Source organism: Hypanus sabinus, chromosome 4 (assembly GCF_030144855.1).
Source record: "Hypanus sabinus isolate sHypSab1 chromosome 4, sHypSab1.hap1, whole genome shotgun sequence".
Taxonomy (NCBI): domain Eukaryota; kingdom Metazoa; phylum Chordata; class Chondrichthyes; order Myliobatiformes; family Dasyatidae; genus Hypanus; species Hypanus sabinus.
This window is the reverse complement of record NC_082709.1, coordinates 42,956,570-42,969,876: the sequence shown is the minus strand read 5'-3', so window position 1 is coordinate 42,969,876 and position 13,307 is coordinate 42,956,570. Positions and strand designations below refer to the sequence as shown.

At 38.3% G+C, this 13,307-nt stretch overlaps 1 protein-coding gene across 1 annotated transcript in view; it reads left to right on the top strand.

The window, feature by feature from the left end:
• The window catches only part of dnah7 (dynein, axonemal, heavy chain 7), a 269,206-nt gene that overhangs the window by 167,610 nt on the left and 88,289 nt on the right, over positions 1-13,307 (top strand). Inside the window, exons 47-50 of the mRNA XM_059966905.1 lie at positions 2,742-2,896; positions 3,598-3,788; positions 5,530-5,663; positions 9,378-9,713. Coding sequence (XP_059822888.1) covers positions 2,742-2,896; positions 3,598-3,788; positions 5,530-5,663; positions 9,378-9,713 — 816 coding nt within the window. The remainder of the gene's footprint in view (positions 1-2,741; positions 2,897-3,597; positions 3,789-5,529; positions 5,664-9,377; positions 9,714-13,307) is intronic.

Below are 13,307 nucleotides of genomic sequence, written 5' to 3'. Positions count from 1 at the left end.
GGACCCCACGCACCCCTCATACAAACTCTTCTCCCTCCTGCCATCTGGAAAAAGGCTCCGAAGCATTCGGGCTCGCACAACCAGCCTATGTAACAGTTTCTTCCCCCAAGCCATCAGACTCCTCAATAACCAGAGTCTGGACTGACACAAACTTACTGCCCTCAACTGTGCCTATTGTCTTGTTTATTATTTATTGTAATGTCTGCACTGTTTTGTGCACTTTTTGCAGTCCTGGGTAGGTCTGTAGTCTAGTGTAGTTTTTGTGTTGTTTTATGTAGTTCAGTTTGGTTTTTGTATTGTTCATGTAGCACCATGGTTCTGAAAAATGTTGTCTCATTTTTACTGTGTACTGTACCTGCAGTTATGGTTGAAAGTGACTTGACAAGACTTACACAATCAATAGTTGGATGGCCACAGGGTTTAGTAGGTTCTTGTTTAAGCTTGTTTCTCAGGGCTAATGATGATACTTGCTACCGGTTCATTTCTGTGATTCCTGACATGACAGACAAAGTCAGTGTGGGACTCTCAAATGGTGCCACAAGTGCAAGATGAGCCTGAAGTTATGGCAGGTCATTACTTGTTTTGTTTACAATAGGTTTCTATGCTATTCCTGCATGGACTCACTTTGGTGAAGGAAGATGGGAAAACTAGAGAAAGATGTAAAATTCGGTATAGGGCAGCCTGCTCATATTCCCAAGAGAAAAATTGTTTGGTGGAATAAGGGAAGGGAAGGAAGCAGTGGATATTGATAAATGTTTTGTCTTAATCTGGTGACAAAGATGTCCATTAACTCCTTGTATATTGTTAGCTAATGAAGATCCAGAGGGCTAGTGACTGCGGCATAACGAGCAACATTTCACTTACCTGTGCTCAAGCTCTTAGAAAAAGTGATGAGCTAGTTGTTGACTCCATGAAAGGGAAGCAGAGAGGATATCCACAGTCTATGTTTGGAGTGGTGGAGAGAGTGAGCAGTTTTAATTTCTTGGGCATTAATGTATTGGATGACCTGTCTTGGGCCCAGCACCTTGATGTACTCATAAGGAAAGAATACCAGCAGGTTTACCAACCAACTCATCACTGGCACATCCCTCCCCACCACTTCTAATATCTTCACGAGGCGCTGCCTCGAGAAGGCAATATCCATCACCAAAGATTGCCACCATTTGAGCCATGTCTTATTTTCACAGCCACTATTAGGTAGAAGGTACAGAAACCTGAAATCCCATATTGCCTGGGTAGAGAACATCTATTTCCCTTAAATCATTTGGTTTTTGAACCAAATGGCATGAACCTAATCTTGAAAGGTAGAACACTTTGACCACCTTGCACTAAAATGATTTTATTTTTAGTTACATTTTCATGTAATAATTATGTATAATTTATGTTCAGAACATAGAGCAGTACATCAGAGTTCAGGCCATTGGCTCATGATGTTGTGCCAACCTATTAAGCTACTCTAAGATCTGTCTCACCTTTCCTTCCCACATTGTGTCCCATTTTTCTTTCATCCATACGTCTAAGAGTTTCTTAAATGTCCCTAATGTATCTGCCTCTACCACCACCTTTGGTAGTGCATTCCAAACACCTGCCACCTTCTGTGCAAAAAGAAAACCTACTCTGACATTACCCCTCCTCATACTTTCCTCCAATCATCTTAAAAAGTATGCCCTCTCGTATTATCCATAGCTACACAGTGGATAAATGTACTGGCAGCATACTTACACATCACTGTCAAGTCACCTTCCATCCTCCTTCACTCCAAAGATTAAAGCCTTAGCTCACTGAACCTTTCTGTAGAATTCATGCTGTCTAATCCAGCCAGAATCCTGGTGAATCTTCTCAGCACCCTCTCTAATGCTTCCACATCCTTCCTATAAGAAGGCAACCAGAACTGAACAAATATGTCAAGAGTTTTATAGAGCTGCAACATTATCTTGCGTCTCTTTATGTCTTCCTTGTGGATAGTGCTTATATGATGCTTTGTGCTTGTGATGCTGCTGCATGTAAGCTTTTCATTGCACCAGGGCATGCATGTATTTGTACATATGACAATACATTTGACTTTGAGTTTGCTACGTAAAGCACACATTCATTCAAATAGTGATGACAATACCTGAAGACAATTGTGAAACCTGTCTCTGTTTTTTTTTTAAATCCTAGAATGCTTATTTTTAATTTTGTTCATCTACCAAATGGGATCCATAGGGAGTGTAGTTGAACAAAGTAACCTAGGAATATAAGGTGCATAATTCCTTGAAAGTAGCAACAGAGGTGGGAACAATGGTGAAGAGAGCAAAGAAGGCTGTGAAGTGTCTTTATAGAAGTTTTTAAAATCTTGATGGGCATAAGTAGGTTCTTTTTTCCAGGACAGGAATGTCAAAAATCAGAGCGGTGATGTTTAGTATAATAGGGGGAATATTTAAAGATGATCCGGGGCAAACAGGATGCACTTGAGTAGGTATTCAGTCAGCATGGATAAATTAGGTCAGATGGCCTGTTTCCATGTTGTATAACACTATGACTCTAAACAATAAAATAACAACAGTTCTCTGAAAATAATATGTTAGATTGGAATTTGTTCTACACAATTAAACTGCTATATAATAAAAATAAAACTATCTTGACATGATTATTGTTAACTTAATATTGTATTTATATCTTTGCCACTTATATTCAAATGTAAAATAAAATCATAGTAATGTTTGCATCGTTAATGTTGCATGAATGTTTTTAACTTGCAGTAATTCTCGAAGGTGGCCGCTGATGATAGATCCTCAAGGGCAGGCAAATAAGTGGGTAAAAAATATGGAAAAAGCCAACAGTCTTCATGTAATTAAGCTCACTGATGCTGACTTTGTAAGAACTTTAGAAAACTGCATTCAGTTTGGCACACCTGGTAAGTCACAAATATGTAGTTTGTGAACTGTGCCTTAAGGAGGCACAATTTACCATAAAGAAATCTGGTATTTACTAGTCATGATTAGATAGATAAACTGTAGAACTATATATATTTCCCCCCGTTATTATGTTAGATAACATATACTGAGTATACCCAATCTGCAATAAGGTGCTATGATGAGCAAATAGGTTAGAATACTGATTATTTACATATATATATATCAGCTGATTTTCATTTTTAAAGATTGTAATTTAAAGACAAATATTAGTGAAGTAAGGATGAATTGTTTACTGTTCTTCCCAGTTCTTCTCAGCTGGTGCAAGAGATTGATTTTAAATATCTTTTGGGTAGCATTTTAAAGGAAATAATGTTTTGGGAATTTGTCACTGTACTCAAATGGGGATTGTAAATAATAGTGACTAGCTAAGTTGTGATAGCATCAGTTTTTTATCATTTCCAACTAAGAATGTACTGCAAACTAATTCTGTGAAGGTTATGAGAAAGATAAAGTTCAATATTTTGATATTATCCTTCAGAATTCAAGGTGTCAACAGCAACTAATATGAAACTATTACATATCATAGGATGATTATCTTTGATGAACTTGCTGATTTAAATTCACAGTGCAAGTAGATACTGACTTTGTGGTCAATAGTCATGACATTTATAAAAGTTATTTTAACCATTTGATTTTTCAGTTTTGTTGGAAAATGTTGGTGAGGAGCTGGATCCCATCTTGGAACCTTTGCTACTTAAACAAACATTCAAGCAAGGTGGATCCATATGCATTCGACTAGGTGACTCTACAATTGAATATGCCCCAGATTTTCGCTTTTACATCACAACTAAATTGAGAAATCCCCATTACCTCCCAGAAACATCTGTCAAGGTCTGAAATTTCATCAGAATTATTTATCTTGGTTTTTGTTTTTTTACTAATATGTGGAATGTAAACATTGCTGGTAAGGTGAGCTTTTACTCCTTATTGCTAATTTAATTAAGGTTGAATTGAATAGGTTGATGAGCAATTTATAGGCAGCTGAAAGTCACCACATTGTTCTGGGCCATGAATCACATTTAGATCAGTCTGAGCAAGAGTGGCAGATTCCTGTTTTGAAGGAATGTGACATGGGTTTTTGCAACCTAATCAACTAAATTTAAATTCCCAGCTGCCAAGTGCAGTTCAATTGTGTCTTTTGATTGTTAATCCAGGCCTCTATATTAATTATCTAGGAATGTCACCATCATATTACCATAACCTAAAGTTTTATAGATAATGATATAAAATTATCACAGCTGCATGCTATATTGATTATTCATTCTGAAATCTACAATTTTGATAGTAATTGCCAATGTAATTTGTTATGTTGAAATTATAGCCCTCTCATCTGAGGTACTGTTACACTTCAGGTTATATAACACCCATTTCCCCTCAGCCAAAAATGCAGAGAAATACTAGGATTCCAACCATTTCTACTTCTATACTTACCAATGTATTGCATTTTTTGTATTCAAAATATAGATGGCATTAATACATAAGTATGTTACTACTATGTCTAAACGGTCAATATAATTATATCTGTGTGTCTTATTCTAATTTTCCTCTAACACACTTCTCTTGACTTAATCTGAAAAACATTTTGTCTAATGATGACTGATTATAAGTTTAACTAGTTCTGTATTGCAGTCACTTAATTTTACAATTATGGATCCATGGCAAAATAAAGTCAAACATATCAGTTTCGTCACATTGAAAATACTACCAGTAAAATAATCCCTGAACTAGTCCCACACAAGTAGGTTCAGGAGCCATTATTAACCTTCAACCATCAGGCTCCAGAACCAGTGTGGATAGCGTCACTCACCTCATCTCTGAACTGATTCAACAACCCATGCAGTATTCACTTTCAGGGACTCTGGAACTCCGCAAATTATGTTCTCAGCATTGTTTATTCATTAATTTATCTATCTATCTGTCTATTCATTTATTCATTCATTCTCTTCTTTTGTATTTGCACATTGTTCATATATCAGCTTTTGTGAGCAGTTCTTCATTGATTCTATTGTACTGTCATTCTTTTGTAAATATCTGCAAGAAAATTAATATTAGGGCAATGCATTGTGATTTTGATAAACTTCCTTTGAACTTTGACCTTAAGGAAGTAATAAACTATTACATTAGAATGTTGGAACTTCTATGTTGCAATTATATCACAAATATATAAACCACCCTTCCAAAAATTTGACAGTTTTAGAGTGTCTTTGAATCTTTTTATTATAAAGCTTCTGAAATCTATCAAACCCACTACCTTTTTAAACATTAATGAAACACTTTTTTCAGCATTCTGAGATTAGTAGATGGTTAAATTGAGTCAATAAAGTGGTTTACTTTTTAAGTTTAATTGAATGGCTAATGATAATTATGCTCTAATTCTACATGATGACAATTTAGCCATAGTTAAATATTTAAACAGCTGTAATGGGAAGTGAGCTCAACTGAGTCCGTTATAAAACGGTTGTCACACATATGGTGATATGAAATAAGTTATAAATATTATACTTATCTTTAAAAATGACTTTAATGAATTGCTACTAATCCTTGAATTTTTGATATCTTCCCTTAACTGCAGGTGACACTGCTAAACTTCATGATTACTTCTGAGGGGATGCAAGACCAACTTTTGGGTATTGTAGTGGCGAGAGAAAGGCCAGACTTGGAAGATGAGAAGCAGGCTTTAATTTTACAAAGTGCAGAAAACAAAAGGTAAAGATAAACACCTCTATTACTAATGTGCACTTTTCTTTACTGCTTACACTTTTTTTTCTAATTTTCAACTAAATTAGCCAGAAATAATGTATTACATTTAGAGGCCTTCACAAGAAAATCAATGCAATTAAAAGTATAAATGTTTTTGGAAAAACAGGCCAACTTATGCTACTAAATCACTATCAATATAGAAATGTATTAATATAAGTGAAAAGCAGATGGAAAAATCATGGCATTCATTTTCACATCCATCAACTCTGTACTCCATTCCCAACAGCAACTAGACATATGGAAAGAATTCGATAATCTTTCCAGACCAGTGCAAGTACAATGTATTTTGTATTACAATAAACATAACTTCCATCCAATGTTCTAATACTTCTGACACCATCTAGCACTTGATAACAATCACATTTTCTTTCACATTACTTCTTTTTGCTATGTACTCCTTAATTAGAGGGAAGCTATTAAATCATCAGCTGATCTGTATTTGCTGGTTGGTCGATCAGCTATCATATATGGGCAACTTGATTGTCAAGAATATTATGCTAACCTGTTTTCATATTGGAGAGCATGACTCATAACCAATACAAAAGAATAGTCAGCTGTGCTAGAAATCCCACTCTCTTGCTTTTCGCTTCTTGTTAGCAATAGGTACTTGAAATCTTAAGTAAACAGAACTGTTTAGATTCAATGTTTTAAACATTGTGCTACTTCCCATACACTATTGTAAAATGGAAATTGAGGACATCTGTTCAAAGTGAATGATCTAAATTTTGCTTCCTCGTTCCAGAGTGAAGCAAACAGAGAGAATGTACACTCAAGAGAGGATTGCACTCTTTATTATGGTGCACTGTGCTATTGAATACAATACACATAGCTTTCCATTTACAATTTATCAATTAGAGACGCACAGCGATAAGAAAGGATTTCATTTCTTCATTGTTAGTTGCAATGGGACCATAGACGATGTAACTTATGGGACAGTCTAGACTCTTTTTGGCAGGCACAATGCCTTAGAATGAAGGCTGTTCCTCCATTTGTATCTGAACCACCAGGAAAATTGAAAAGGAAGCAAAAGAATGATAAATGCTATCCACTTGTGGCTCTGGTCCACAATCTATGCATGTGTGGCCTACTTACAATAAATGCTGTATTGTCACATAAAAATGAAAGAGCAGGCCAATGATGTGCTGGAGGAATGAATCTGCTGGCTGAACTACTACACCTGAAATCTTTGGATTAGTCAGCTTAGTGGATCTCAAGTTGTCTGGTTTTCTGCTGCAGAAACTCACTGCGTGAGGAATCCTGTAAGCCTCTTTGAACTCTGATATGTAATGATGGCAAAATTCTAAACCTATTTCAAAAGTCTGATTTTCCACTGGGGTACCTACATCATGGAAATAAGATATTGTCCATCAGGTGTGGTGTTTTGGTTGGGTTCACAGTTAAGCTAGTATAAATGTCTGCAATTTTTAAAAATTCATTTATGGGATGTAGACGTTGCCAGCTAAGCCAGCATTTATTGACCAGTCCTGGTTGCCTTTTTGAGAAGGTGGTGATGAGCTGCCCTCTTGAACACTGCAGTCCCTGAGGTGTAGGTACACCCACAGTGCTGTTAGGGAGGGAATTCCATGATTTTGACCGAGTGACAATGAAGGAAAGGCAACATGTTTCCAAGTCAGGATGGTGAGTGACTTGGAGGGGGATTTCCAAGTGGTGGTGTTCCCGGTATCTGCTATAGTAATAACAATGTTTACTAATCAATGTCCAATTCCTACAAATATACCTAGTTTTGTGCAATTATCACCTGTGTGAAACCTTCTTGGATATCTCATTATATCCTCTGGTATCCTGTTATCTACACTATGATAGAAGTCTAATCATGATTTTCATTTCACTTTCATGTTGCCCAGTCATCCTCTTTTTTAAGTGTCATTTTGCAGCATGTTCTGAAGGATTGCTCTAACCAATGTAGTTAGCAACCTATTGAAAACCACAGATATAACCTATCAGGCAGAGAGAACTGGTTAGCATTTACTGCTATTAATTTCTAAATTTATTTTCTACATTCCAGAAACAAGACTTGGAGTGATTAGTTTTGTTGCCATTGACTATAGCTATGGTCTCCTCAGAAGGCCTGCTGAGCATTTATCTCAAAGGCCTGTTAGCTCCTGTGAAAATTTGCTTTTGAACATCTGCAGCTTATGTTTTCAATGCAGTGTTTGAAAAATGATATCGCCTATAGCTGCTTGTGCTTAGTGATTCTTGAATATCATTCAATTTAGTTGATTTGCAGAACATTTGCCAGCATCTTCTATAATTACAATGCATTTCCCCCTAATAAGTTATATACTAGGTTTATGTGATTATTAGCATCAACTAAACTGATGTGCACTACTTTGATAAACTATGTTGCAGTTTTGACCCTGATAAATAAATCCAAATTGATGTATTGCCTGCGTTGTATACACTGAGCTAGGCTTAGTTGTGAACCGCAACCATGAGAAAATCTGTAGATGCTGGAAATCCGAGCAACACATGCAGAATGCTGAGGATCTCAGCAGGCTAGGCAGCATCTATGGAAAAGAGTACGGTCTGGATTTTGGCCCAAAATGTCGACTGTACTCTTTTCCATAGATGCTGCCTGGCCTGCTAAGTTCCTCCAGCATTTTGTGTGTGTTGCTTAGTTGTGAACCATGGTTCTATGCCTGTTTTTCAGGCCTGTCCCATTTAGCCTCTTTACTATTTGATACCTGCTTTTTTTATTCATGTGATCAGAGACTTTATAATATATTAGAACCTGTTTGAACTGGAAGAGCATCAGAAATTGCACATGGAATATTCTGGGAGATATGGGGAGAAGGCAGGAACGGAGTACTGATTGTGGATGATCAGCCATGATCACATTGAATGGCGGTGCTGGCTCAAAGGGCTGAATGGCCTACTCCTGCACCTATTGTCTATAGTCTATTGAGAAGGGCACTCAGATGTTATTATATACAAAACATGAAGAAATCAGAGAAAAGGAAACCAAAGTTCTCTGCAAAGTAAGGGCAGTAGCATCCAGTTTTTTGTGTTTTATTTTCCTTATCATTTAAATACACAGAGGCACATTTGAATCATACAAGTAGCATTTTCTGTTTTTATTTTGTAGTGCAAACTTTATTTAAGGATGTCTTGATAGATTCTTGATTAGTCAGGGCATTAAGGGATATGGAGAGAAGGCAGGAGATAGGGACTGAGAGGAAAATTGGATCAGCCATGATGAAATGGTGGAGAAGACTCGGTGGGTCAAGTGGCCTAATTCTGCTCCAATATCTTATAGTCTTACGAATAATCTGATTTAAAAATTAGAAGGAAAATTGGGTATTCTCCATTGTGGGTATGTAATCTTTCATGTGTGGTATACCTTGATCATTCCATCTAGATGATATTTTCCATCAAAACAATAAAATGAGAAGCTGTCATTAAAATCTTTAATACCTGACTTACTGAGCCTTTTAAATAAGGGTAATTGTGTTAATTGTGACTTAGAAGATTATATTATTAGATTATAAATATGTTCAAAGGTAACTACACACTAATATACAGTATTTTGTTTACAGAATAATATATGTTGTCTGCAGTCACTTTCCTGTTCCTTTTGAATGAAGTAATAATTGTGCAATAAATACACACATAATAAGTCAAAGTGTTTTAACATTTTAGGTTGCTAAAAGAAATTGAAGATAAAATTCTGGAAATTCTCTCAACCTCAGAAGGAAATATTTTAGAAGATGAAACTGCCATAAAGGTTTTATCTTCATCAAAAGAACTTGCTAATGAAATAACTCAGAAACAAACTATAGCTGAGGAGACAGAAAAGAAAATTGATGCTACTCGAATGGGCTATAGACCAATTGCAATACATTCTTCAATCCTGTTTTTCTCAATTGGTGATCTTGGCAATATAGAGCCCATGTACCAGTATTCCCTTAACTGGTTTATCAACCTGTTCATCATGTCGATTGAAAATTCAGAAAAATCTGATGTCTTATCAGAAAGGTAAAGTAAACCTTGGTTTCGTTTTGTATTGTTCAGTCAGATAATGGAAAATTATTCAATAGTTACAAGGATGGAGAACTGATGGACACAGTACGACACAGTAAAGGAATTTTGATTGGGCAGTGCATATCAGCACTCAAAGCCAACCTCACACACTGATCTGTGGGATGATTCATTGTTGTGAGCGCACTACTTTGTGGCAGCAGTTTGATTTACATTTCAGGCATAGTTGTGGGAGAGTGTAGGGTTTTGTTCCGAGTTCTCAGCACATGAACATGGGCAGCAATGCATTTCCGTATGTATATTTGCTCCTTTAAGTGCAGATTCTATTGATGCCGTCTTTCCTGGGAGTGCATTCTGAGCTTACATGACTTATTTCACAGAGTTGAAGAATATTCTTATGCACTATCTGATCCCAATTACCATTAATGAGATGAACACAAACAGAAGCTCCAATCAACTTCTCCTTGACTGGATAATATAGGATCATACGTAGTCATCTCTGGCTTGAGTCAAGTGGTCTCTTTACTAGGCTTATACTGTTGGCATAATTGACTGAAGCTTTTGTCTGAAGGTAATGACACCTTTACCCTGTCTGCATCCCAGAGGTGTGGTGTGTTTAAAAGAAAAGAAACTGCAGATGTAGGAAATCTGAAATAAAAATATGGTGTTGGAAATGCTCAGCAGGTCAGGAAGCATCTATGAAGTAAGTAATAATGTTATTGATTCAGGTTGTAAACCTCTCATCAGTATGAGGAAAAGTTAGTCTACCCTTTAATATGTTGTATAGAAGGAAATGGAGTGAACATAGAAATCTACAGCACATTACAGGCCCTTCGGCCCACAATGTTGTGCCGACCAATATAACCTACTCTAGAGACTGCCTAGAATCTCTCTACTGCATAACTCTCTATTTTTCTAAGCTCCATGTACTAATTTTCTAAGAGGCTCTTAAAAGACCCTATTGTATCCGCTTCCACCACTACTGCTGGCAGTGCATTCCACACACTCACCACTTTCTGTGTGGAAAAACTTACCCCTGACATCCCTTTGGTAACTTTTTCCAAGCACCTTAAAACTACGCCCCCTCATGTTAGCCATTTCAACTCTGGGGAAAAAGCCTCTGGCTATCCACATGATCAATGCCTCTCATCATTTTATTTAACTCTATCAGGTCACCTCCGTCGCTTCAAGAAGAAGAGGCTAAGTACACTCAACCTATTCTCATAAGGCATGGTCCCCAACCACCGGGCCGCAAAGTATGAGGAAACGATATCGCTTCATACCGTCAAATCTTATTGTTTCATATTCCTGGATTTCAGTATTTTAAAAGAGATAGAGGGGGGGAAGGGGAGGAGGGGTTGCATTACTGATCAGGGATACTATTACAGCAATAGAAAGGGTGGGTAATGTAGCAGGATCTTTTGAGTCGGAATGGGTGGAAGTCAGGAACAGGAAGGGAACGGTTACTGTATTGGGGGTATTCTATAGGCCCCCTGGTTGCAGCAGAGATAACAAGGAGCAGACTAGAACCATAGAATATTACAGCACAGAATTGGGAGGCAGACTTTGGAAAAGTGCAAAAATAACAGGGTTGTTATCATGGATGACTTTAACTTCCCTAATATTGATTGGCACCTGATTAGTTCCAATGGTTTAGATGGGGCAGAGTTTGTTAAGTGTGTCCAGGATGGATTCCTGTCACAGTATGTTGACAGGCCGACTAGGGGGAATGCCATACTAGATCCGGTATTAGGTAATGAACCGGGTCAGGTCACAGATCTCTCAGTAGGTGAGCATCTGGGGGATAATGGTCACAGCTCCCTGACCTTTAGCATTATCATGGAAAAAGATAGAATCAGAGAGGACAGGAAAATTTTTAATTGGGGAAGGGCAAATTATGAGGCTATAAGGCTAAAACTTGTGAGTGTGAATTCAGATGATGTTTTTGCAGGGAAATGTATTATGGACATGTGGTCGATGTTTAGGGATATCTTGCAGGATGTTTGTCCTGGTGAGGAAGATAAAGAATGGTAGGGTGAAGGGACCATAGATTGACAAGTGAGGTGGAAAATTTAGTCAGGTTGAAGAAGGCAGCATACATGAGGTTTAGGAAGCAAGGATCAGATGGGTCTATCGAGGAATATATGTTCGCAAGAAAGAAGCTTAATAAGGGGCTGAGGAGCGCAAGAAGGGGGCATGAGAAGGCCTTGGTGAGTAGGGTAAAAAGGAAAACCCCAAGGCATGCTTCAATTATGTGAAGAACAAAAGGATGACAGGAGTGAAGATAGGGCAGATTAGAGATAAAGGTGAGAAGATGTGCCTGGAGGCGGTGGAAGTGAGTGAGGTCCTCAATAATATTTCTCTTCGGTATTCACCAATGAGAGGGAACTTAATGACGGTGAGGACAATATGTGTGAGGTTGATGTTCTAGAGCATGTTGATATTAAGGGAGAGGAGGTGTTGGAGTTGTTAAAATACATTAGGACAGTTAAGTCCCCGGGACCTGACGGAATATTCCCCAGGCTGCTCCACGAGGCAAGGGAACAGATTGCTGAGCCTCTGGCTAGGATCTTTATGTCCTCGTTGTCCACGGGAATGGTACCGGAGGATTGGAGGGAGGCGAATGTTATCCCCTTGTTCAAAGAAGGTAGTAGGGATAATCCAGGTAATTATAGACCAGTGAGCCTTACGTCTGTGGTGGGAAAGCTGTAGGCATTTAGAGAATCATGGTCTGATCAGAGACAGTCAGCATGGCTTTGTGAAGGGCAGATCATGTCTAACAAGCCTGATAGAGTTCTTTGAGGAGGTGACCAGGCATATAGATGAGGGTAGTGCAGTGGATGTGACCTACATGGATTTTAGTACAAGGTTCCATGCGGTAGGCTTATTCAGAAAGTCAGAAGGCATGGGATCCAGGGAAGTTTGGCCAGGTGGATTCAGAATTGGCTTGCCTGCGGAAAGCAGAGGGTCTTGGTGGAGAGAGTACATTCGGATTGGAGGGTTGTGATGAGTGGTGTCCCACAAGGGTCTGTTCTGGGACCTCTACTTTTTGTGATTTTTATTAATGACCTGGATGTGGGGGTAGAAGGGTGGGTTGGCAAGTTTGCAGACGACACAAAGGTTGGTGGTTTTGTAGATAGTGTAGAGGATTGTCGAAGATTGCAGAGAAACATTGATAGGATGCAGAAGTGGGCTGAGAAGTGGCAGATGGAGTTCAACCCGGAGAAGTGTGAGGTGGTACACTTTGGAAGGACAAACTCCAAGGCAGAGTACAAAGTAAATGGCAGGATACTTGGTAGTGTGGAGGAGCAGAGGGATCTGGGGGTACATGCCCACCGATTCCTGAAAGTTGCCTCACAGGTGGATAGGGTAGTTAAGAAAGCTTATGGGGTGTTAGCTTTCATAAGTCAAGGGATAGAGTTTAAGAGTTGCGAGGTAATGATGCAGCTCTATAAAACTCTGGTTAGGCCAAACTTGGAGTACTGTGTTCAGTTCTGGTCGCCTCACTATAGGAAGGATGTGGAAGCATTGGAAAGGGTACAGAGGAGCTTTACCAGGATGCTGCCTGGTTTAGAGAGTATGGATTATGAT